This window comes from Pelophylax lessonae (genome assembly GCF_965119305.1).
Source record: "Pelophylax lessonae genome assembly, chromosome: 3".
NCBI classification, from domain to species: Eukaryota; Metazoa; Chordata; class Amphibia; order Anura; family Ranidae; genus Pelophylax; species Pelophylax lessonae.
In genome coordinates, this window is record NC_138770.1 from 585,279,915 (window position 1) to 585,306,993 (window position 27,079).

A 27,079-nucleotide genomic window follows, 5' to 3' on the forward strand; every position below is an offset into this window, starting at 1 on the left:
TTCTCCATGTGTAGAGCTGATCAGCGGAGAACATGTTCTCCCCGATCACCTCTGTTTCATAAACCAATAAAGATCGGAAATGTGCTGCGATCAGCAGGATCACTGCTCATCTCAGTTTCATAAAAGGACACCATAATCAGACCACCAGGGAGGTTAATCAGCCACAGAACCTGTGTAATTAATGTGTGTCCTGGTTTAACCGGTTCCCGACTGCCAGCCACCTTTTTACTGCGGCAGTGCGGCTCTCTGCGCGAACGGACATAGACCTACGTCGGTTGCATGCCCGCAGCTAGGAGGCGAGTGCGCGCCGCCAGCCGCATGCTCCCGCCCCCACCCGGCAGCAGGGACTCCGATGCACGGGGCAGGCAGCTCCGATCGCCAGCTGACACTCGCGATCGCTCCCCGCTAAGAGAGAAGAACAGTCAGCTATTGTAAACACAGCCGACCGTTCTTCTTTCTGGAATGATCACAGAGCCCCTGTGGTCCTTCTATATAGGATCACAGGTCTCTATGATCATTTCACAAGCGCCCCCCCCCCACAGTTAGAATCAATCCCCTAGGCTCACATTTAACCCCTTGATCACCCACAGTGTTAACCCCTTCCCTGCCAGTGCCATTAGTACAGTAACAGTGCATATTTTTAGCACTGATTACTGTAGTAATGTCACTGGTACCCCCAAAAGTGTCAAAAATGTCAGTTAAGGGTCCGATCTGTCCGCCGCAATGTCGCAGTCCCACAAAAAAATCGCAGATCGCCGTCATTACTAGTAAAAAAAAAACTATAAAAATGACATAAATCTTTCCCGTAGTTATTAGATGCAATAACTTTAGCACAAACCAATCAAAATACGCTTATTGTGATTTTTTTTAACCAAAAATATGTAGCAGAAAACAAATTGGCCTAAAATGTTAAAAATTTAGATTTTTTTTTTTTTTTTTTGGGAATGGTATATAGCAGAAAGTGAAAAAAAAAAAAAATATATATATATATATATATATATATATACATTTTTTTTCAGAGTTGTCGCTCTTTTTTTGTTGATAGCGCAAAAAATAAATATCGCACAGGTGATCAAATACCACCAAAAGAAAGCTCTATTTGTGGGAAAAGAAAGGACAACGATTTTATTTGAGTACAGCGGCGCACGACTGCACAATTGTCTGTTAAAATAACGCAGTGCCAGATCACAAAATATAGCCTGGTCATTAAGGGGGAAAATCTTCCGGTCCAGAAGTGGTTAAATGGATGAGGTGGCAACCCTAGGTGTGACCCTGGCTTTACTGTGTGAATGGGCACATAGACAGTTGCTTTGTATGTGCCCTAACTAGCAGTGACATGTGTTTAGCCACTTCAGAAAAATGCAGGTGACAGCACATAGTGTAAAGGAGCCTGAGCACTGCAGATTGATAATTCCTTCTGAAGTCACATTGATATATAAAGCTTTTATCACTTGTTATTGATTAGCTTTACTTTTCACAGCCTACACACTCCTGTTCTATAACTGAACTATGGCAACGATCATACAGCACGCCATACGTAATCAAACCAGCCGCGCGCTGCACGCTGCATGACGTAAAACGCTTTGCCCTTTCTGCTTCCAGTTACAGTCACTTCCGCCCGCTTTCTCGACCAATCAGCGTACGGTTCGCGGAAAGATGGCGACGCTGTAGTAACAGGCTGGGATATTGTCGCTGGCTTGGACTGCGTTACCGTATTACCGGCAAACCGTGTGTCCGGGAGTGTTCCCCGGGCGCCATGGCGAGCCGGAGGAGGCATGTCGCTGAAAAGGCCCGGCGGACGTGCGAGGAGGAGGCAGAGAGAAGAGAGTCGGGCGGCGGCAGGAGCAAGAAACTGAGCCGGGCCCGGAAAGCTGGCGCTGCCTGCCTGTCCAGCCCGGCCTCCACCCCTGTAACCTCCAGGAGTGAGAAGGAGGAGGGTAATGGCGGCCTGTGGTCATGCTGTGTACAGTGTGTGTGGTGCTGGAGGGCCTACAGACAGCACTGGGGATGTGTGACTGCAGCAGATAGACAACCACAGGATCACCAGGAATTACAGAGAAATCCTCAGTTTTCTATGCGTCGCGCCCTTACTGATGGAAGCGCTTTAAGGCGCCATCACCAGCGTTGGAGCGGCACCTGAAAACGGGGGCGGATCTCTCATGCCGGTGTAATGATGCCGGTGACAACTCTCCCCGACAGGAACACTATACTGGGCTGAGAAATACGCGTTTCTGTGTGCTGCTCTATCGGTGGGAATGGCGTTCTGAAGACTTTCCGTCACCAAGGGAGACGTGATCACTGGGGATGAGCTCAGATCCCAGTCCCAACCCGCCAGAGAGCTGTCACCTTCAGGCTCGGTTCACCCTGGGGCTGCTTCAAAGTTGCCCGACTCTGAAGCCGCGTCACAGCGTGACTTCACTGTGGCTTGCTAACGACTTCTCCAATAGAAATCAATGCAAGTCCCCCCCAAAGGAGTGCAGGAACCTTTTTCTAAGTCGGAGCGACTTGAGTTGCTCCGATTAGAATGGTTCCATTGCACTGAATGGAGCGTGACTTGTCAGACGGCTAAGTCGCCTGACAAGTTGCCCCAGTGTGAACCAGGACTTAGGCTCCGTTCACACTGGGACGACCAGTCGGGTGACTTAGTCCCCTGACAAGTCACGCCCCATTCAGTGCAATTGTGGAATTGTTCAGTCGCTCCAACTGAGTGAGAGTCGGTTCACACCAGGGCGACTCAAAGTTGCCCGTGCAGCACGACTTCATCGCGGTTTGCAAACGACTTCTCGCCCAGAAGGAGTGCAGGAACCTTTTTCTAAGTCGGAGCGACTTGAGTCGCTCTGATTAGAACGGTTCCATTGCACCGAATATTGCGCTATTTGTCAGGTGACCAAGTCACCTGACAAGTCGGAGTAGTGTGAATCGGGTCTAAAAGGTTCCTGCATTACTTGGGGGCGACTTGCCTTGTCTTCTGTTAAGTCATTTAGAAGCCGCGAAGAAGTCACGCTGTACGGCACAGCTTCAGAGTTGGGTGACTTTGAAGCCCATAGTGTGAACTGAGATCTAAGGCCCACACACACTATAAGAAAATCAGGAGAACATTTTCATTTGAAGAACTTTAGTACAATTTTCGTATAGTTTGTACACCACTTTCAACAGCCGCTTCCAACTTTTTGTACGAAAATTCCCGAAGGGACAAACTCCAAAATTTTTCTGGTACGGAAACACAACGAATGATTTTCATTGTGTACAAGAAAATTCAGAAAAGATAGACTGCGCATTATCAGAAACAAAAAAAAAAGCCTTTGTCTCGCGAGAATTTTCGTACAAATTTTCATTCATCGGTTCCGATTTTTTGTGAAATAATAAGGAAAATCGGACAATCGTTCACCCGATTTTCTTGTAGTGTGAACCCCACTTTAGGCCCCATGCACACAGGGTGTTTACTCAGCTCTACTAAACCCCTTTCTCCTGGCAGCAGTGTTTTGGCAGAAAAGATGCTTGCAAACATGTCTAGGCACATTAGGTAGGCACTTGAAGGTTAAAGTGGATTTCCGCCCCCCCCCCCCCCCTAAAGAAAAGAAAAAAATTAAGTCAGCAGCTACAAATACTGTAGCTGCTGACTTTTAAATAGTAGACCTTACCTGACCAGGGAGCCTGCGATGTCGGCATCCGAAGCCGATTTACGTATCGGCTCTTGGGTGCCGCCATCCAGAGTAATGGAACCCGACAGTAAAGCCTTCCAGCTTCACTGCTGGTTCCCTACTGCACATGTGCAAAGCGGGCTGCGCTTTGTAATTGGCCCAGCGGCGGAGGAAAAAGGAGGGGGCTGAACTTCCGAGGGACAGAGCCGCGGTGCTGTCTCCCAGGAAGTGGGGAAGGGTACCTGTCAAAAACAGGTACCCGTTCCCTCCCCCTCCCACCTGAAAGTTGCCAAATGGGGCACCGGAGGGGGGGAGGAAGAAGATCAAGGAGTTCCACTTTTGAGTGGAACTCCGCTTTAAAGAGGAGTTCCAGCCTAGTGGAAACATAAATTAAAACAGATCAGCAGAAAGGGCAAAAGAACTGCTCCAGTGATAAGGTAATCCCAACCATCAAAATAAGGTGCAGCAAGGATCCGCAGTCCAGGCAACTGAAATGTATAGAGAGAAATAGCCGCACTCCAACTTGAAGGTGAAAAATATAAAATCTGTTATATTCGTATCCAAAAGATAAAATCAATTCAAAGTGTATCCATAATACAGTCAGAGACAAGAGATGAATGCATAGTAGTTGACGTGTTTCACAGATAAACGTCCGCTTAGTCGTAACAGATTTTATATTTTTCACCTTCAAGTTGGAGTGCGGCTTTTTCTCTCTATAGACGACAAAAATTAAAAGTCAGCAGCTACAAATAATGTAGCTGCTGTTGTTTAGTATAAAGACATTTACCTGTCCAGGGAGCCCGCAATGTCGGCACCCCATCGGCCCTGGAATCAGGCACTGGCATCTTCACTAGGAAACAGGCATTGAAGCCTTGCGGCTTTCTGAATGGTCCCACTGTCTTCTGGGATCTGTGTGTTTCTCAGATGGTGGCGGGGGGGCAGAATTTACGTAGCACAACGATTGCTCTCCTCGGAGCGGGTACCTCGTTTTGACAGGTATCTGCTCCCCCCCCCCACCTGAAAGGTGCAAGGAGGGGTGCAGGGGGAAGCAAACAAGTGAGCTTCCCCATTTGGGTGGAGCTTTGCTTTAATTAGTTTAGTTGGCCAGAATATAAATTTATTCTGGCCTTTGAAATGAAAGCGGAGCTCCACCCAAAAGGGGAAGCTTTGCTTTAGCTCAGGTTCACACTGCCTTGGCTTCGAAGCTGAATCCCAGCGTGGTTTCAGCATGACTTGCATCCAACTTCTTTAATAGAAGTAAATGCAAGCCATGCCAAAGTCGCACCAAAGTACAGGAACCTTTTTTAGCGACTCAAGTGGCTCCTAATAGAACGGTTATATTGCACTGAATGGGGTGTGACGTGTGCTGCAAAGTTGGAGCGCATGTCGTACCAATGTGAACCGCGCCTTAAAGTGGAACTTTACCCATAACAACTTGATGAAAAATGTTCTTTAGCAAGGAACATACATTCTACATTAAAGCGGAGTTCCAGCCTTTTCACTCACCTGTCCCACGGTCCAGCGATGTGGCCGCCCGAAGCCTCGATCCTCTTCCCTCTGGTCTCAGCGGCGCCGGCATCACTGGTGTGGGCACCCGGCTGTGACAGTTTGTGGCTTCACAGCCGGGTACGCACTGCGCATGCGCAAGTTGCGCTGTGTGTCTTGATTGGCCGGCAATCTTCTGGGACCTCCTGAAATGTCCCAGAAGATTGCAGGGAGGGAGGGGAGAACTTCCGTTCAGGGCGCCACGGCGCTCCGAGCAGAAGTGGGAGCGGGTACCTGTCAAAACTAGGTACCCGCCCCCCCCCCTCAAAAAAAAAAGACATGCCAAATGTGGCATGTCAGGGGGTTATTACTACCTAAAACGGAAGTTCCACTTTTGGGTGGAACTCCGCTTTAATATTTATGCTGCCAAAATGAGTGTGTGCTGTAAATTGCCTCCAGCATTGCTCCTGTTTCTTATTGCTCGATGCTGCTATTTTGGCGAAGCCCAGAGCTCACGAGCAGCAGTAAATCATAAAGCAGAACTAAATCAGTTGATTTAATGGTTTCAAAAAACAGTTACATTCCTGAAATGCTGGGATTGCTAACTGTCAACATTTGCTTGTCTCCCCAACCAAACTGTCAAACTATTAAATGTCTGGAGTCATAACTGATCACATGTGCAGTACCATGGCAGTTGCAGATCAAACAGAAGCAGATTCCTTGGCTGTAAAGGATAGGAGGGTTTAAGTCCACTTTTAAGACTGTCAGCTGATCGGCCTCTACAGATTCAGTTACTTATAATACGCTTAAAGCAGAACTCCCAGGTTAAAAAAATGATTTGGAAGTACCTCTAGTGATGGCTATCCTTTCCCTTAATCGCTGCTGTTTACTGTACAAATAAAGCCTAATTGGTGCTGGATACTACACACAGCACTCTTCTAGCTCTGACTTAAAGCGGTTGTAAATCGCTGCAGTAAAAAAATAAAATGATAAACTTTCCCCTGTAAGAGAATTGCGTAATGTGCTACTATGCATCGCATATTGGCACATTATGAAATCCTTACCATAGAACAAATCCCTCTGGTGGCACACTCTGTCACTGCTGACAAGGCTTCCTTTTTCCATCCGTCTTCCTTCCGGGTTCGTGGACTCCAGCTATTAGGAGTGACCGGAGGGGCAATGACTTCACTCCTACGCATGCGCGTGAGAACCCTCGGTTCCGGCGTGGTGCTCTGAAGGTCTGGCACGATATGCTGGATCTTCAGAACGCATGCGATGGTGATGTCCCTGGCAGCACCCAATGTGTATATCTCCTAAACAGTACCCATTTATGAGATATACATTTTAGCTACAGGTAAGCCATGTTTTAGACTTACATTTAGGGAAAAAACACAAAGCGGACTTTACTACCACTTTAAGCCAACCATAGATACGATTTTCTTTCCTGCATTGCTCGGTTCCCCATCAACAGTGTTTATGGAGGAATCCCTCCCGCAGAGCCATCCTGTTCTCCTATTTAGGGGGGGGGGGGGAGCTGTCTTTGATGGCAGAACACCGCGATTATCGCTAGCGGCCATACCCACTGACAGTAATCGCATCCTAAAAATCTGACATGGATCGACTTGGGTACAATCGGCCTGCCCATAGATGGGTCAATCTTGGCTTGTCCCTGCTGAACCAGCCAAGATTCAAACCATCTTAAAGCGTTTGTTACCCCCCAACACTCATATTCCTTATATGTGCCTGCTGTACCATGTACTTGTATGAGAAAGTATCCTGATTTCTTTGTATTGCTTCCTTTGTGTTAAATCCCTGGTGTTCATGGCAGTCCCTCTGCTTTCCTATTAAAAACTGACCACGCTAAGAAGAACACAGTGGTCAGTTATCTAGCTGTGCTTGGAACTCAGTGTGCTCTCCTACAATGATCAGACTTAAATACAAAACAAAGAAAGGGCGCACCAGCCTAGCGCATTATCCTCAGCAAGTTTATTGATAATAAAAGGGTAAAAATCAGCTACTCACAAACATGCGTGAAAGTCAAGCATTTCAATTCCATAAAGCAGCATCTTTACAGGAGTCCAATATCTCATGAAAGCGAAGGGCTTACGCGTTTCGAGGCCGTGCCTCTTCTCTTCCTCAGATATACCATATATATATTTCCATGCCTGGATCTATGATGCACACTGGTAGTGGTTTGGTCAGGTTCAGCAATAGCTGTGAATTATCATGTGCCATATTGATTCTTATTCCCTGTTGTGTATGTACAGTGAGAGGAGGATGAGTTGGTCTGTACCGCCATGGCCGAGTATTCTATGTGTGGCTGTACAACTTATAATTTATTATTTCTAATGTATAATTTATCATGTGTCAGGAAGGTGATGTTGATTGGCTAATTTACAAGCTTAGCCAGTGGATCTATAGGGTTTATCAATTAAAATCAGCTATGTTTTAGGCAATTAACTGTATAGCCACACCCATATGGGTGGTATCTCCTCCCACATCTCTGAGGGTCATGTGGAGGCCTAGTCTACCATATTTAAGCCATGGACTTAGTCATGGCCTCCAGGCTCTGAGGTAGAGGCACGGCCTCGAAACACGTCAGCCCTTCGCTTTCATGAGATATTGGACTCCTGTAAAGATGCTGCTTTATGGAATTGAAATTCTTGACTTTCACGCATGTTTGTGAGTAGCTGATTTTTACCCTTTTATTATCAATAAACTTGCTGAGGATAATGCGCTAGGCTGGTGCGCCCTTTCTTTGTTTTGTATTTACAGTGTCTGGTCGACCACCCCGGTCGTAGAGGGCAGCTAAGCCTAGCCATAGTGGATGCCAAGTATGAGTACAAGTTCCAAGATAGAGGCAGCCTGAGGACAAGGTTCTGAGCGCAAGGAGTAGGGTGCTGAGCAGCACTTATCTTTTTCTGGAATGATCAGACTTATCCTGACCCCTCCCTGCTGCACAGCCATTCACTGGGAAGCTCAGTGTGCTGCTGCTTCTTCTCATTCTCCCTGTTATGTAGCTGAGAACAGAAGGAATGTGATCACTTGGACAAAAGTCCAAATGCAAAATTTCTCACTCACACTTTTAAGAAACTTGTCTATTCAGTAGTGCCGGGTGCTGCAATGACCACAGGCTGGAAACCGTGGATGATCAAAGTCGAGGTTCATCAGCACACCAAGGATTCCTCCAAAGGGTCCAAAGCTTTATTTCAGTGGTCACATAATAAATATACAGCAATGTTTTGGAGCCACGCAGGGCCCCTTCATCAGGCAAGTGAGGCCTTGATGAAGGGGCCCTGAAACGTTGCTGAATGTTTATTATATGAGCACTAAAATAAAGCTGTGGACCCTTTGGAGGAATCCTTGGTGGGCTGATGACACTCCTCTTATAAATACATGTTTTCCCTTTTTTATAATTTTCTTTTTTATCTACACACAAATGTTTTGCCTTTCATCTATCTTAAGCTGATTTTACAAGGTGATCGTTTACAATCAGTTTAACCTCCCTGGCGGTATGATTCTGTCAGGAATTACATACCAAAAGCGGTACAATTCTTTTCATGGAAATTTGGCGTTATGTATTATAGACCTACAATTCTTAGTAATTACTGACTTAAACCTGACCAAAACAAGACTCTAGTAGACATCCTAGATGTGATAAATTTGAAACACAAACGCATGAATTATAATCAAATCAATAATATAATTTTATTATTTAATATATAATATATATAATAAAATTATATTATTGATTAGATTATAATTCATGCATTATTTATATATATATATATATATATATATATATATATATATATGTATGTATGTATGTATATATGTATGTATGTGTATATATATATATATATATGTGTATATGTGTGTGTGTATATATATATATATATATATATATATATATATATATATATATGTATATGTATGTATATATGTATGTATATATATATATATGTGTATATATATATGTAATATATAACGCATGAATTATAATTGAATCAATAATATATATATATATATACATATATAATAAAATTATATTATTGATTAGATTATAATTCATGCATTATATATATATATATATATATATATATATATATATAATGTGTGTGTGTGTGTGTATGTATATATATATATATATATATATAACGCATGAATTATAATTGAATCAATAATATAATTTTATATATATATATATATATATATATATATATATATAAAATATAATTTAAAATGTGTTTGTGTTTTGTGCAACGTTTTTTTTTTTTTTTTTTTTTGAATTTCCCTCCCTAGTTCTGCTCCCATACAGCATTGCTGCTGCAGGGAACGGAACTAGGAAGTGATCACACCGACGGAGGACGGAGGAGCAACGGGACTCTCGGCTGGCGGTCACAGCAATGAGAGATCATCGCTGGATCGCCAGGAGAAGGTAAGAGAAGCTCCGCTGCGCTCTCTGCACATCCACCCCGAGCGTGACTCGGGGTTACCGCTCCTGATAGAAAAAATCAACCCCGAGTCACGCTCGGGATCACCGCCAGGGAAGTTAAGTATTCTAGTTCTCATACAGTGAAGGAATTAGGGCTGCAACTAATGATTATTTTCATAATCGATTAGTTGGCTGATTATTTTTCGATTAATCTACCTTAAAGTGTGGTGTATAATTTAGGTAATATGTAAAGTTAAAAAAAAAGGAAATTTATTCTTTAATACCTATATGTAGTGGTAAATATTAATAAACAGCTATATGGTAGGGGAGAAAAATCTCTTATCCATTCTGAGAACAATAGACAGAAGAGATATACTGTATATACTATTAGAGGTTGAATCTGGAAAATATCATCAGACTCAGAGATGAAATTTTTTATTTAAAGAAAAAAAAAAAATGAGACTGTTTTGCTGATTTTCAGACAGAACTGTATATTATGTATGACTCCCTGGTCATAGGCAGGTGGCTTGATAAAAGCTCCCTGCTCCTGCTGTCACTTATGTTGGCTATACAAAAACAATGTCTTCCTTCCAAAAAAATTTAATTTTAAGAATGTTTGTTCGATTTTATAATAGTGGTATCTTCTCTGGGTTCAGATGCTGATTTGTAAAGCAACAAACATGTTATACTTACCTGCTCTGTGTAATGGTTTTGCACAGAGCAGCCCTGATTCTCCTTTTCCAGGGTCCCCCACTGGTGCTTCTGGCTCCTCCTGCCTTCAGAGTGCCCCCATAGCAAGCTGCAAAGTATAATATAGAGTGCCCCTATAGCAAGGTAAAACAAACATCTGCATTTAGAACCACTCACTTCCTGCCCAGGACTACATGTCCCATATGCATTGCTCCTCACACATTCACAAGTTCTCAGGCCCTTACCGACATGTATGGATGGTGTACTGAGCTGTATGTGTGCTGCACTGTGTTTTCTGAAGTATGGTCAGCGTACTGAGCTGTATTTGTGCTTCACTGTATTTCCTGATATGTAACCAGATAATGCATTCTTTATGCAGGCCAACTAATCGATTATGAAAATAGTTGACAACTATTTTCATAATTGATTAGTTGTCGATTAATCGATTAGTTGTTTTAGCCCTAGAAGGAATCATGCTGCGTGTATTATCTGGCATCAGTTAAGCTGTTTGAAGTCATCATTAGAGGTAACTTATTCATGGTGTTTCCAAATTCATTTTTTCCCTGGAGTTCTGCTTAAAGTCAGAAGGTCAGCATGACTGCAAGGTAACAAGCTTTTTGGCATCTCAATTCGTTCTTTCATGACCGGGGGTCTTTTGTCTTCCAACCAACAAAAAAAACATGCTGCCTGGAATAAGTCATAATTGCTGTCCGCTGTCCATGCCAACGTTCTTCTTTGTATTTAGTATTTTTATGTATCTTCAGCTTCCAGCACTCCTAGTTTTTTGTTGGATTCCTGACTTCTGCTGTACTCTGTTCTGTAAACTGGCCCCCATGGTCACCATTGTGCCCTGCAGTGAGAAGGGGCTAGTGAGAGGAACCACAAAGCACAGATTGGTATCGGGCATCTGATGTGTTGGATGCTGGAAATTCTTCAGGCCCTGTATTTATAAATAAGAATGGATGGTGGTGCGGACAGCAGGTCAAGTAAAGTATTAAAAGACTTGATTTAAATGCAGTTTTAAAAATAAAAAATAAAAGTTTGTCCTGGTGACCAGATTTTTTAAGCAGTGCTTTGCTTTTCCCATGCAGTGCTGCCTTCCTTTCCCCCAGCAGCATATACTCCTTTACTCCTCCACCAATCTTTTCAGCACATCCAGTACTTCTCAGTATTGGGGAGTGTATGATGTAATCAGTGACAGCGCTGTTACATGGGGAGAGACCACATACCTGCACCATCTTTACCTAGAGTAACTTGGTGCTTACACGGGATGGCTTCTGTCCCTAACAGCTGAATGGAGTGGTGTAGGTGCCAAGCAAAGATGAGTATATGCTGCTGGGTATGGGGTTATAAATTTGAACATGTTGCTTTACCCTGCAATTTGTATTTGTATTTCTGCACTCATTTTTTAATTTTGTGACTTCTTTAAAACAGAAAATGGTTCCAGTAAGAAGACTCCACAGTTGTTGTCTAAGTGCAAACCATGGGACATAAATTCTCCATCCAGAGATACAGAGCAACATCATGAAATATTTTGGGATCCAAATTCGCCAACTTGTTTTAAACTAGGTAAATAAAATAATAAAAAAAACGACTGGCACCATCCATTGCCCTACTGACTGACACCTACCATGACACCAACCGTCCAGTGCCTTACTGACACTTTCCTCTTTTAGTGCCGGTTCGCATTTGTGCGATGCGGGAACGCTGCGAATATGCAGCGTGATCCCGCATCGCATCCGCACCTCTGGCAGTTCACACTGTCATATGCGATATGCAGGGGGTGTCAATTAAAAGTTAACGACACCCCCAGTTGCGATCGCATATCGCAGTGCGATCTGCAAGTTCGCACAGAATCGGATCGCACTCGTGTGAACCACTATGGGATCTGATTCTGCTGCGAATAAAAAAAAGCCTCATGTGCGAGTTTAGTGCGGATGCGGTGCGAATTCAGCCATACAAAGTGTATGGCTGAAATTTGCACCACACATGAGATCACATGTAATTTAGGAGCAGTGTGCTCCGAATTACATGCGATCTCCGGGATCGCACTAATGTGAACCGGGGCTTAAGGTTGGCTAAGTTTATATTTTTAGTGACATTTGTTTGATTATGTTTTTCAAATTCTATTTACTGTTTAGTTAGGCCTTTCTCTGTAATTTCTAAAAAAAAAAAAAAAAAAAATATAAGGGTGCTGAACTTCGGTGATCTTAGATCTCTGTCATGTTCAGGTGCTTCTCCACCTCTTAAAGGTTGCTTACCTCTGCTTTCAGCTATCGGCTGGGAGTCTACCAGCCAGCAGCTGCATAGAGGCTGGGAGAATCTAAGTCCATTGCTAGGAAAGAGCTGCAAAGCCAACGTCTTTGCTAGCAAGGGGCTAAACATGCACCAAGGACGGAGTGTTTGCTTTATATGCATTCCAGCCTCAGGGCCACCCCCCTCATGGGAAAGATGTGTCTGTTCTGACAGAGGGAATTCTGTGACACTTTATGAACTCCCCAGACTCCCAGCTCCCAGAAGGGTTGAGTATGTATAGCCTTTAGGTGCTCCCCTGGCCACAACAAGTAATTAACCCATGCAGTGAGGACATTTTTTTCCATTGAGTTCTGCTTTAAATACATCTGTGCATGCACACATGGTCCCCTGAAGCACAGAAAAAAAAAAAAAAAATGCAGGAAAGCGCTCTCAATACAGGCATTTGGAATATTCCGATTCTGGGGATTTAGATCAGAAACCTAAGTATAGTTTGCACCTTTACTCCCTCTTACCCCCAGTCTAGACATCTGGACTTCTCATTTACTGATATTGTTCTATATTTTCCCCAGACAATGGAAAGAAAAAGACTGCAAGCAAATGTACTGTTGAGATTTCAGATATTGTAAACCGAATTGCGCCAAAGGTAATATAGCAACTGTAATTTGTAACCGCCAGACCTTTCCTTAATATTTGTTGGAAAAAGCCTATGCTATTGTTTCTGGAGTAAAAATATTTAAGGTACAGCTGTCCTAAGGGTCCATTCACACTAGCACGACTTGTTCACCTGACAAGTCGCGGTCGGTCGCCTGCCATTGATTAGCACAGGACCCGTTCTAATAGGAGCGACGCAAGTCGCTCCGACTTAGAAAAAGGGTCCTGTACTACTTTGGGGCGACCTGGAGGCAACTTGCATTGACTTCAATTATATGAAGTCTTGGGGCGACCTGGAGGCGACTTGCATTGACTTCAATTATATGATTGCATTGAATTCAATTATAAGGTGCACTGCGACTTCACATTTCGTCCCAGCAAGTCGTGCCGCCCCTGTCTGAATGGGCTCTAAGAGACATGCGGACTTTTGTTGGTGGACTGTGTCTAACTTTAATAATACAGAGCTACTGACCTTTAACAAGCATGCAGCAAACGAGTTAACAATACAATTCTGAATTGCTTTCTATACTTTGGGTTAGCACCTCAAAGTTTTCTGAAGGCAAAGCATCATCAGGACATGTAGATAACTGACATTTGAGGAGAAAGGTCAGAAATTGTAGCCTACATATTTTTCATGAAAAAGTTTTGTTTGTCAAGGGCCCGTTTATTACATCTTCATGCTGCTATGACAGTCACTATGAACTATGATGTGCTGTGCTGCCATTCATATAGAATTAATTAGTTGTAAGAAAATTAATTTGTATATTTTTTTGCCATTACTTCCATCTCTGATAATGCACACCAAAGCTTAAAGCTGAACTCCAGCAGTTACAGTAAAAGCACAAATACAATACATGGTTTATAATGGATTCCAAAGTATTTGTATTGCTGTCTATCTGTTCCTGAGATTTTCACAGCCTTGTCACACATCAATGCCAGCTTAGGGACCTAACTTTTCTCTACTGCAGGTAAATCAGGACCACTAAACTCACCTAAACAGTAAAACCGTATTATCCTACTTTGTGTCCCTGCCCACCCCTCCACCACAAATGCTAACCATATAATTTTTTTTTTTTTTACCATTTTATTTGTTACATTTTGCATCAGTTACGGCTTTTAGCAAATGCTGGACCCCACTGCCTCCTGGGATGGCTATGTCCCAGGTATCCCAGGGAGCAGTGTGTTAAGCCACAAAATGTCTACACGCCCACATAAATGTTTTGGGGCATGGCAGTGCTTATCCACCAGAAGCTGGCGGCATTTGGGCACATGCATGGACATCAGCCGCTAGTGTATGTCAGCTCCAAAATGCCTGGAAGAGACCGGTGGCGCACCTACCATTTAAAAAAAAAATGGCTGCACAGAATGGGTGGGTTGAGGTAATTTGGCAGCAGTTGAGTTCTGCTTTTAAGTACTAGGCTCTTGTCCCTGTCCCAGAAGGTTTTCAGGGACTTTAAAAGGAAATGTCTACAAAATAATTTGAAAAATCTCTCTTCCAGGAAAAAAAGGCCACAGATTCTGATGCTTCTTACTTCGGTGTCTGGATAGGAGATGATGCTATCCCGTGTACTCCAGTAGTAACACGAACTAGAACTAAATTGCACAGGTAAGTTTTTTTTTTTTCTATTTTTTTTTTTTCCCCATTGACAGACACAGATCTTCCTTATTCTTGACTGTAGGGTTATAGCACCATCTTCAGAAGTAGGACACTAGGAAGAAAAAAAGAACACAGCACCGCCTATAGGCAGTCATAACTGGTAGTCAACCATCTGCTTTAGGCTGCCCAGATTTTTTTGCCTAGTATAAGGAGTAAGGGCTTCCCTTCCTACTGGGACCAGTGGTTCAATAGTTTTTCCCTTTCCCTCAGTCAACAGCTGAGTTGGACAACAGCCTGGATAATTTAGATCCAATTGTCACCCCAGTCTGCCCAGCGAGCACATGCAAGCTGCATGTGCAGTTGGCTGCAACAACCTCATCCTGGACTGGAGCAGCTAAAGAGTTAAAGGACTCACAAGGACATGTATGACCATACATACATCTGATGTCCGTGTCAAAGTGTGGAGGCCGTCTGTCTCAGGAGTATGGGAGTGTTACCCGCTACCTCTGCTGGATAGTACGTAGACCATCGTGCTTGGAAGGCTTATTTTACATGCCATCGTACTTGGAAGGCTTACTTTTCATGGTGTGAGCAAGCTGTTTTCATCCACGTGCCTTCTCGGTGTCTCTGGTTTTGGCCTTTTTACAATGGGGTGTTAATCAACCGCTCGCTTCGAGGACATTTAAGGGCCAGGGTTCTGCCCTTGCGGTTTCCTCCAAAATTCCATGGCTGCCTACTCTTTGATTGTACTCTATTCAAAGGGTTCAACATGTACTGTAGCTGCTTAAGTGCGATCTCTGTTGCAGCCCCGGGACCCACAACTCATTCTGTCAGTGCTTCTGAAGCCCCTCTTCGAGACACTTGGGGTCTTCCCTTGGTGCATTTCTCACAGATGGTTGCCTTTTTTTTGCGGTCTCTTTCCATACCCCGAGTATTGGCGCTGGCTTGTGAGGTGGTTCTCTGTCTGTGTCCCTCCTTCCTTCTCTAGGTGGTATTTGATTTTCACCTCACTGGAGATTTTATCCTTCCTTCCCCGTGTCTGCGCCCTTCGCATTCTAGGTAGATGGCGTTGCAGTGGTTTATGTGTATATATCTGCTACAGCCTCCTTTCAGAGGTCGGATTCATGATAAAGCTTGGCAACTTTGTCTGCCACTATTGGATCAAGTTATATGGATCAGACAGACTGTTATCCAGGCCTATGCCATTAAGGGCCAGGTTCCTCCCTTCTCTGGTACAGCACACTCCACCAGGGCCATTGGTGCCCCTTGGGCCTTTTGGCATCGGGTGTCTGTCTCAAATTTGACAAGTGCCTGGCTGGCTTTCTGTGCAGACCTTACAAAGTTTCAAAAGTTGATATTTGGGCTTCTTCAAATGCAGGTTTTGGGGGCATCTGTTTTGAGGTTTTTGGCTCCTCTTCTGTTGGGGTTTGTGTGTGGTGTGTTTTTTGAGTGTGTTTCTTTAGTTACTCCTCCATGCGGCACTGCTTTGGGACCATCTACAGTCAAGAATAAGGAAGATCTGTGTTCGTCAATGAATGTTAGAGAAAATGGGATTATCTCTTCTATGGTTTTTCCTTGTACTGCTTTGTGACGAACTGAGCTGCCCATATTTTTTTTAATCTGGCGCCGAATACCCGGAAGTGGTGTCATGACATCACTTCCAGGTTTTTGCATGGAGACCCGATCAGAGTGCAGATCCGAATGCGGGTTTGATCGGGTCTTCTCTTCGGCGGCTATGCAGGTAGGATGGCCGGGTCTCCCGGTGGGACGGGAGACCCGGGCGAGCCGCGGAAGGTGTTGGGAGGGGGGGCGGGGCGTCCCCCTCCCGCTCCTTGTAATGAACAGCGGAGCGGCTTCTCAGCCGCATTGGTTGTCATTACAAGACAGCCAACCATCGGCTATGGACCCTGGTACCGGGATGATGCCTCTACCTGCAGGCATCACTCCGGTACAGCACTTTCCAAAAATATCGGCAATATCTGTAACCTCAGGGGCGATTCCGATATATTGGGGAAAGTGCCAATCGGCCCTCGATATATATCGGCTTTGCCGATAATCGTTCGATCCCTAGTGTAAAGTCATTAGCCCCTTATTAAATTTGTATGATTGGTACAGAGAATTTTTGGGAGGCCAAAGGTTATATAATGGGGTAATTCATTGATAAGTCTTTTTTGCATTCTTCTAATAGTAGCTGTAGATGGAGGCCTTTATGTTGTTGGTTCACCAAAACATTGAATCTTTTGTGAATGGTGGGGAAAAAGAAGGGTTTGTGTTCTTGATGTGTGCAGTGCATGAGGTGAGGTGTTGGCGAATCCACTGGAGGAGGTGAAACATGGTGGCGAATAACCATTCTGTACTTTTTTTCCCCAACACCCCTAGTACAAAGATCTGTCAAAGAGCCCCAAGAATTACCCAGCAAATCCAAATAAATTAAACACCTAACATTCTGCACTCAATACAGCCCTTGTGGCCATTTGCTAATCCCAAAAACAAGTGGGGCTAGGGGACATGCAGCAAATTACACTGGAGTTTGAGATTTCTGACCACCGGGGAATGTCCAAAAATGTTAGATTCACAGCTATACGCTACTAAACTTATTGAAGTCTTCCTGTACACATTGGAAATGGCTATGCTCCACAGTATTTTTTTAATGGTATGGTCAGCTTCCTTTACTAATCAGTAGGTAACATTGGGCAACACTACATTGATTTGTAAAAAAAAAAAAAAAACTTTAGCAAGCTGTATCTTTTGACATACATTTTCATTGAAAATGTGCTTATGCATTTTAATGATCTACTTATTTATTGGTTTATGGCAGATTTATTGTGTTGTGATCATGTTCATTTTAACCAAAGAGCTGGAATTGTGTGGCTTACTTTCCCATTTTCGTGTTTACAGATCTAGAATTCTGAAAACAGAAGAAGAGCTGATGGAATTGGCAAAGCAGTTAGACAGGAATTTGGTTGAACATAAAGACCAGAATGAAGACTTAATAGAAAAAGGACATAACGCTGTTAATGTTGGTGATGCTCAGGAGAATGATGATAGCTTGTCCCTGGAGTACATCCCAGAAGAAGATGAAGTATCTCTAGCATTGAAATCTGTTAGCCAAAGCTCAGAAGTAGCAGTAGAAAAGAGTAGTCAGAAGCCCGTGGACCAGGAGGCTGAAGAAGCACTTAATGCTTTATTTGATTGTTCTACACAGAAATACAGTGGACGGTTAAGCCAAACTTTGTCACATGTTTCCACAAACAGTATTCAAGAGTTTGTTTCTGATACAGGGAAAAATCCGCTACTGACAAAAGATATAGTTCCACCTGAAAGCAATAAAAGTTCAGATAATTTTCCTTTCATTTCAGAAGTAAATTCAGATATGCTGCAGTGTATAACAAATTCTAAGCAAGCTGTGTCTAGTCTAATGGAACCTGTTCAGTCCTCAGATATGGCTCATTCAGCATCGAATAGCCAAGATGACTTTGACGATGAATGGGGAGACGACATTCTTGAAGACGATTCTTTTGTTATGCAGATTACTCAAAATCCTGAGTTGATTGCTACTCCAAAAAGTAACTTCAGTTCGAAAACGCCAAAAGGTGCTAATTTTGATACTGTAAGAGGGAAAGAAAGTTCTAGTTGCACAGCTAAGGTCAATACCTCTAATAAGCCAAATACTTTTAAATTTGTACCCCAAAAAATAAACGAAGGTGAGGGAAGTAAAATGAAAACCTCTGACCTAAAGAGAACTGAAACTTCAAATGTGAAAAGAACTGAAGAAAGTACAAGAGACAGGACAATTACCAGTGCACATTCTTTAGGGTCATCAGAGACCCAGGTTACAAAACAAAACACCCCTGCCCTAAAATCATCAACAAATTCTTCCTCTAACTTTGGAGTATCTAAAACGTACACCTTTTCATCAAAGCCCTTAAGCTCTAGAAAAGAAAAGGATGAACTAAGCAAAAAGGGTATCCAAGCTGTACAGAACACCCATGCTGCCTCTAAAAACAAGGAGTCTGGTTATGCTGATGAATGGGATGACCCTAAGTTTTCTGATGAGGTCTTAGATATGTTCTGTGAATCTGATAGTCTATGGGAAGAGAAGGACGATGATGATGACTTATTATATCAGGTCTGCGATGACGTGGAAAAGTTAACTCAGGTTCAAGCATCAGAGGGAAATACTCAGTTCTTTAGTTCAAGTCATAACGTTTCCACCAAGAGTGTTGTCACAAATAATAAAGCTGAAGCCAATGTTGCCACAAACTGTTCTTATGCTTCAAATAAATCCAGTGGGTGCTCATTAAGTTCTAATAAAATAACTGCCAAAGGTGTTTCTCCTGCATCTGTGAGTGGAAACTGCTCAAATTCTTTCAAAAACAGCTCCTTCCAAAGGACAAACCAGGCTTCTGCGGCATTCAGCAGGTCAAACTCTATGCCTTCTGTGGCGGACTCTAAAAAGTATCATGAGCCTCACTTACAAAAACTAAATAATCCACAGTCCACCACAGCCAATGCAAGAACTTCCCAAGCACCTTCACAGTCCACCACAGCCAATGCAAGAACTTCCCAAGCACCTTCAAAGTACTCTTTTACAAAAACGAAGGCTTCTCAAGTATTGTCTGTCCACACAAATAGCTCTCTTTCTGGAAATGAGAACACTTCTAAAAGGCTTCAAAGTTATGTTGATAGTAATAACAGAAATCCCAGTTTGCAGTCGCAAGTGCTTCCTAATCAGCAGTTGGCATTAAAACGGCATCTTTCAGAATCAACAATACAATCATCAAAAGGTATGTGAATTACTGTTGGGGCTCTGGCACTCTTGTCATTTAGTCCCAGAGCATGCGCTCTGGCATTTAGGAATGGCTGAAAAGTACAGGCATGTCACCCAGTTCTGCTGCCAGAAGCCTGTTAAACCCTGAGAGTTTGACAGCTGTTGTGAACAGACGGGGCTAGATGGTGCATTGAGCCGTAATTAAAGTGTTACTAAAACCACAACAGTAAAACCAGTCTGTAAATGCATTAAAGCATGCTTTTTATACTCGCTGGGGAATCTAAGGGGTTAATCCTCCACATTGTATAAAAATGCTGTTTTATCCTGTCTTCTCTGATCTTCCCCTTCCACTGTCCCCAATCCATCTCCTGCTAGTACAGAGCCTTGGGGGCACTCTGCACATGCTCAGTTCCGTGTGTATTGCTAGAGTTTTTTTTCTGCCTTGGAAGGGTGCATGTGATCAGCACAGGGCCAATCAGCACAGTCCAGACAGAGGGTCATGGGTCCTGCAGCCTCATAGGACAGTCAGTTTAGAATAAAAACTCCTCCTACCAGCTTTAACCAGACACTGATAGAAGCCATAAGATTGCTATATACTGCTGATGAGAAAAGGGATTTAGCAGTTTATATTTACTGAAATAATTGCGTTTCCACGTTCTGCATACTCTGGGATAACGGATATAGTGAATGCAGTGTCCTGGGTTTAGTAAAACTTTAGGTTTAGTGCGGTTTGCTCCCAGGGCCAAGTGCCCAGAATACAGACTGCTTGCGTTTTGGGCATTCATCCTACATACTGCACTAAATGTAAGTACCACTTGGTGCCCCATTCAGCTGCAGCAAGTGTCATAGAGTTTGACAGGCTGCAGATAACAGGGCCTGTACCTTCCTCCCACTCCTAAACACTGGAGCTTCATGCATTGGGGGCTACACGTCCAGTGTGCATAAGGCCGTACTGCAGTTCGAGGACACCTATGAAGTCCGAGCTGCAGTATTTTTCTGATGCATAGAGACTTGGTGTGTACCCAGCTTGTATTGTTGCCTTCATTGCTACTGTATAGGTCAGATGCACAACTGGTCGGACTTCAATCCACCTATGGCACTGAGTTTTGTAGGGAAGTGATCATATTCTTGCTTTAAGGCAAAGCAGTGATTCTAGTAAGGAGCAGAGGCAGCAGATCTAATCTGTGTGTGGTAGGTGATTTGTAGCCCTTTTATGTTTTCTTAAGAGTGAACCAGTTGTATTTTAGGCTAAGTTACAGGCTCTCTTTATAACCCCATAGCCTCTTCTACAAATTCTTACATTCCCTTGCTTTCTTGATGCCACATATGCCCTTCACAACTGTGAATAGGAAGGCCATCTATTGAGATTTAGCAGTTTGGGATACACGATTCATCTGCATGTTGCCCACCAGGTGAAATCAAACAAATCTTCTTTTGTATATTGAATAATATTACTAATAAAACACTTCAGTGAATCTATGATTTGGAAAAAAAATTGGTATAATTGTCCACCAAGACATTTTCCAAATAATATAATATAAGATTTCCTTTAACTTGCAATCATCTGTGATTTTATTATTTTTTTTTTTTTTGCAGCTGCCCCATTTTACTAATTCCCCTAATGTACATTTTCAATGGACTTCAATTTGTAGTCAGAGTTTCACAGAATCCTCAGCACTCTGCTACTATAATTGGCTCCCTACCCCTCTCCCAGCATTCTGCATAGTGACTGGGATCACATTGAATTCAGTTTGTGAGATGTAATATAGTTTCCCTGTCATCTTCTTACATGTGCATTATTATATGAAGGTCCTAGTGTCACACACTATTCATTAAACTGACTTAGTAGTGTAAAGTAGATGGCAATTAAAAAGCTAACTTCGGGTAAATCTACTGTCATCCCCATTCTAAGCCTATTAAGTCTGCCCTTAGAAAGATGCCTATACTTGCCTATTCTGCAGTCGCTCCGGTCCAGTGCTAGCTTCAGTGTAGAGGAGAGATTGCCAACAGCTGCAGAGCCAGGGCAATGACGTCACCCATAGGCTTACTATGGGTCCATCTGTTGTCCGCTGTCCCTCCTCTACACTGAAGTTGGCGATGGGAACCGATCATGTGACTGGACCCCAGCGACTTAAAAATAGGTGAGTATAGACCTCTTTCTTTGTACAGAGGAGATAGAATAGGCTTGGATGGAAGTAGATTTAAGCTTAGTTTGGTATTGACTCGCCTTCCACTTTAAATTACTTTTTTTTTTTTTTTGTTAAATTGTTATATAGTTACCTAATTTTTTTTAGTTTAGTGTTAACATGTTTCTTGTTCAATATGGAGACAGCAAGTTTTTCTTAAACTGGCAAACAAATGTTATATAGTTTTTTCTTTATTGGAGTGTAGTGTACACAGTTTGTGTAGAGAGTTCGCCTGGAAATGTAAATTTCACCTCATATGATTGGCTCGGTGCTAAGCCTGATGTTCTCTTACAATGTTGGAACTGGTCATGTAACGGGACCACAAAGACCATTCCAGTTAGGAAGTGGGAAGTAAGAGTTTAAGTGTGTGAAATTCAAAAGAAATGGCAGTAGGTAGCACTTTGCAGTGATAGCTTAAAGCGGTTGTAAACCCAAAAAAAAAAAACCTGCAAGACAAAGGCATAACGAGCTAGTATGCATCGCATACTAGCTCATTATGAATTACTTACCTTAGAACGAAGCCCCGACACAGACCCCCGGACACCGATGCGGGCGCTGACATGATCCCACGGCGTCTCTTCCGGGTTCGGCGGCTCCGGCGCTGTGATTGACCGGAGCCGCGATGACTTCACACCCGCAAGCTCCCGGCAAGGGAAGCTGAAGGTCCACCGGAACTTCAGAGCGCATGCGCCGCTCGCGTGAGCGGCTGCATGCACTGCAAATATCTCCTAAACCGTGCCGGTTTAGGAGATATTAATTGTACCTACAGATAAGCCTTATTATAGGCTTACCTGTAGTTAAAAGTGAAAAAAAGCGGGATACTACCGCTTTAAAGGCTTGCAAAGTACACTGTGCGCACAAATATTAGGCAAGTTGTATTTTTAAGGATTAATTTTATTATTGAACGACTAGTGTGCTTTCTGTCAAACCAAAATGTTAATAAACCTCAAACCTGAATATTTAGGAAAGTAAAATGTAGGTTTTGGCTTTCTTAGAATATCTGTGTGCACAATTATAGGGCAACTATTAGTGTGCAGAATTATTATGCAACTAAATAAAAAACAAACATTTTCCCTTCTCAGTTTGTTTTCATCTGTTAGACCCGGTCCACACTAGCGCGACTTGTCAGCCTGACAAGTCGCGCTCCCTCGCGGTCCATTGACCGCTACAGGACCTGTTCTAATAGAAGCGACACAAGTCGCTCCGACTTAGAAAAAGGGTCCTGTACTACTTCGGGGCGACCTCGGAGCAACTTGCATAGACTTCAATTATGTGAAGTCCCTGCAAGTCGCTCCGAAGTCGTGGTGCATGGTAATGCACAAGTCGCCCCTGAAGTCGTGCAGAGTCGTGTCGCCTCAGTGTGAACCGACTCTAAAATGTGAGAATAATAAACAACTCAAAATTTGCAAATAAAGGCCCCTTTCACACGGACGTTCCGTTTGCGGGTGATATACGGACATAATGCATGTCAAATGGGATTACGGATGTCAGAGGATGACCATCCACTGACATCCGATTTGCGTCCTTTCAGTTCTGCTCCGTTTTTTGGAACGGAACAGAACCCTATTTTTTCTTCCGTTTAAAAAAAAGAGCGGACGCAAAACCGAATGTCAGCGGTGTCATCCGCTGACATCCGCAATCCCATAGACATGCATTATGTCCGTGTATCATCTGCCAACGGATGGGATGATATGCGGACATACGTTTCCGTGGGGGAAAAAAAAAAAAAAAGTGCCGGAGCGGATCATAATACGGTCCGCTCCATGTGAAAGGGGCCAAAGATTTAATAAAAATAACACATCAGTGACCAATATACCCACCCTCCTTTGCAATAAGTCATAAGCCGTCCATTCATGGATTCTGTCAGTTTCTTGATCAATTGGCGATCAACTTTTTGTGCAGCAGCAACCACAGCCTCCAGACACTGTTCAGAAAGGTGTACTGTTTTCTTTCACTGTAAATCACCCATTTAGAAAGAGCCCACAAGTTCTCAATAAGGTTTAGGTCAGAGGAGGAAGGGGGCCATTTCATTATTCTTTCATCTTTAAGGCTTTTACGGAGTACTTGGATGCATGCAATGAAGCATTGTCCTGCATTAAATATCATGGTCTTCTTGAAAGATGCAGACTTTTTCCTGTACCACTGCTTGAAGAAAGTGTCTTCTAAAAATGTCCAACTAGCTCATCTTTAATAATACCAACCCATACCAGTACCCCACCTCCACCTTGCTGGCGTCTGAGTCGAAGTAGAACTCTGTGCTAGTTACTGATCCAGCCACAGGCCCATCCATCTGGTCTGCCAACAGTCCCTCTCATCTCATCAGTCCTTTTGAAAATCTGTCGTTAGATATTTCTTTGCCTAGTCTTGACATTTCAACTTGTGTGTGTTGTTCAATGGTTGTCAGGTTTCAGCCTTCCTTACCTTGGCCATATCTCTGAGCACTGAACATCTTGTACTTCTGCGCAATCCAAGTAGATTGCAGTTCTGGAATATGACAGCACTGGAAGATAATGGATTACTGGTAGCTTCATTCTTCTCAAATCTTTGGCAGTTATTTTGCATATTTTTTCCTCAACATGTTTTGTGTGACCCTGTTGACTATTTGCAACAAAATGTTTTGATGGTTTTGTGATCACACCACAATATATTAGCAATTTCAAGAGTGCTGCATCCCTCTTAAAGACTATTTACTTTTTAAATCTTTTAAACTCTCATTCAAATATTTTTGTCCCGTTTTGCCTGTGGAAAAGAAGCTGCCTAATATTTATGCACATCTTTATATAGGGTGTTGATCTCCTTAGGCCACACCCTTCCTAATTACACAAATACACATCTGCTAATATGCTTAAATCTAATAAGCATTCAAGTCTATGCAGCTTGGAGTTGGACAATATGCAGATAAAAATGAGGATTTGGTCAAAATACTCACTTGCCTAATAATTGTGCTCACAGTGTACTGCTGACTGAGATTGGGGGGGGGGGGGGGGGGAGGGGGTGGTTGTTGTGGCGCTACACTTTAGAAGTCAGAGTTTGTGGACTGTCCTGTTTTTTTTTTGGAGCACAGAACATTTTATTTTCACAAGGATTCTGTTAGTGGATACATTTCAATCGGAGTTTACAGTAACTGTTAAAAAAAAAAAAAAAAAAAAAAACAGTAGATATTAGATATTTATAGTAGATATAAAGTGCAGTCAGCTAGATGCTCTTCCAGCAGCTGTCATTCTCTACTAAGGGTCCTTACACACAGGCGCAACCGCCGACGGAGTCCATTCTGCTCAGCGGGGGAATCAATCCGCAGATCCTCGTTGAGCAGGCGGATGACCGCTCCATCTCCGCTCTGTGCTTAGACAAAGCTGTCATATCACTGCTGTTCTCTATGGGGAGATTGGATGAGAACGGACCGCCTGTCCGTTCTTATCCGATCTGCCAGATGGATGGAAAATAGGGTTTCCATCCGTCCGGATTTCACGGACAGGATTGGATCGAAGAGCAGCGGGTGTCAGCGGAGATGTCACCGCTGACATCCGCTGCCCCATAGGGATGCATGGAGCATCCGATCAGGTCTGCCTGAAAAACTGACAGGTGGATCGGATTGGATCGCCCCTGGGAATGCACCCTGTCATTGGTAGAGACTGCCTATGCCCATCCCACACACTTGGCTATTAGCCAAGCTGGCAACCTGTCATTGTAAAGGGCCAATAAGAATGTGGGGAAATGACAGGGAACAGGCAAGCCCAGTCTGACTAAACTCGTTCAGAATGACGGGCATGTCCCTATCAGAGGTGAATGAGAACTGCTGTAGGTACTCCTAGATGAGTTCACTTTATATCTACTAGTAGTTTTTGTTTTTTTAAGTTTTCAACCCATTGAGGTCATTGGAGTTTATGATCTGTACTCTTGTTTCTGTTCTAGTTTTTGTTTCGGAAGACCTAAGTAAGAAGTGCTCAATGGAAGAGATTGAGCGGAAAAAACAGGAAGCTTTGGCTCGAAGAAAAATGAAAGAGAGAGCGTGTTCCAATGACCATGCACCTACATAGTGATCTGTTAACATCCGCTGTTAATTTTTCACAAAAACTAACCTTTTTGTTGGATGTACTAGTTTCTCTGTGAGAAAAAAAATTCACAGCAAACACTGTTATAGTTTGTTTGTTTTATAAATGTTTACAATGTAAAAACCCTTTGGTATAAAATATCTTAATATGATCAGGAATAAAATCTGCGGATTTGTATTGATCATGCTTTCTTAAAACACTGTCTCAGAGTCTATTTTCACTACACAACAAAGTTGGAAACCTTTCTTCCAAATTTTTCTAAAAACATTTTCGTATGTGTTTTTGTTGGTGTTACATTTGCTTAATAAATATGATTGTAACTCATTCTTTTTGTATATCTGATAATACCACACACAATTTAGCACCCTAGTAATGCCTGTCTTGCTCAAAGACTTTTTTCAGAATGTTTTTTTTTTTTTTTTTTTTTTTAAATATACCTAAATTGGCAAGGTTTAGTAGGGAACCACATTAAAGTTGGTTATCACTCCCCAAATGAGAAGGGGGAACTATAGGGTTTTCCTCAAAATTCTACAAACAATACCACATAATGACAACATGAAAGAAGTTTTGTTTGAAATCTTTGCAAATATATTAAAAATAAAAAACAATAAAAATCACTTGTACATAAGTATTCACAGCCTTTGCTCATTAGTTTGTTGAAGCACCTTTGGCACCAATTACAGCCTGAATTCTTTGAGTATGGTGCTACAAGCTTGGCCCACCTATTTTTGGGCAGTTTCTCACATTTTTCTTTACAGGACCTCTCAAGCCCCATCAGGTTGGATGGGGTGCGTCCGTGCACAGCCATTTTCAGATCTCTGGTTCAAGTCTTGGTTTTGGCTCTCTCACTCAAGGACATTCCCAGAGTTGTCCCATAGCCACTCCATTGTTATCTTGGCTGTGTGCTTAGGGTGGTTGTCCTGTTGGAAGATGAACCTACACTCCAGTCTGAGGTCCAGAGTGCTCTTGAGCAGGTTTTCATCAAGGATTTCTCTGTACAGTACTGCATTAATCTTTCCCTCGATCCTGACTAGTCTCCCAGTTCCTGCCTCTGAAAAACATCCCCCACAGCATGATGCTGCCACCACCATGCTTCACTGTAGGGTCAGGTGATGAGTGGTGCCTGGTTTCCTCCAGACATGACGCTTGCCATTGAGGCCAAAGAGTTCATTCTTTGTTTCATAAGACCAGGGAATTTTGTTTCTCATGGTCGGAAAGTCCTTCAGGTGTCTTTTGGCTACCTCCAGGCGGCTTTCATGTGCCTTTTACTGAGAAGTGGCTTCCGTCTGGCCACTCTACCATACAGGCTTAATTG

The 27,079-nt window shown here is 43.0% G+C and overlaps 1 protein-coding gene across 1 annotated transcript; it reads left to right on the top strand.

The window, feature by feature from the left end:
• Positions 1-1,626: 1,626 nt before the first annotated feature.
• ETAA1 (ETAA1 activator of ATR kinase) lies at positions 1,627-25,971 on the top strand. Its single transcript, XM_082251721.1, has 6 exons — positions 1,627-1,937; positions 11,686-11,820; positions 13,077-13,150; positions 14,658-14,764; positions 17,654-19,542; positions 25,625-25,971. The coding sequence occupies exons 1-6, from the start codon at positions 1,757-1,759 to the stop codon at positions 25,747-25,749; spliced, it is 2,511 nt and encodes an 836-aa protein (XP_082107847.1). The 5' UTR covers positions 1,627-1,756; the 3' UTR covers positions 25,750-25,971.
• The last annotated feature ends 1,108 nt before the right edge of the window (positions 25,972-27,079 follow it).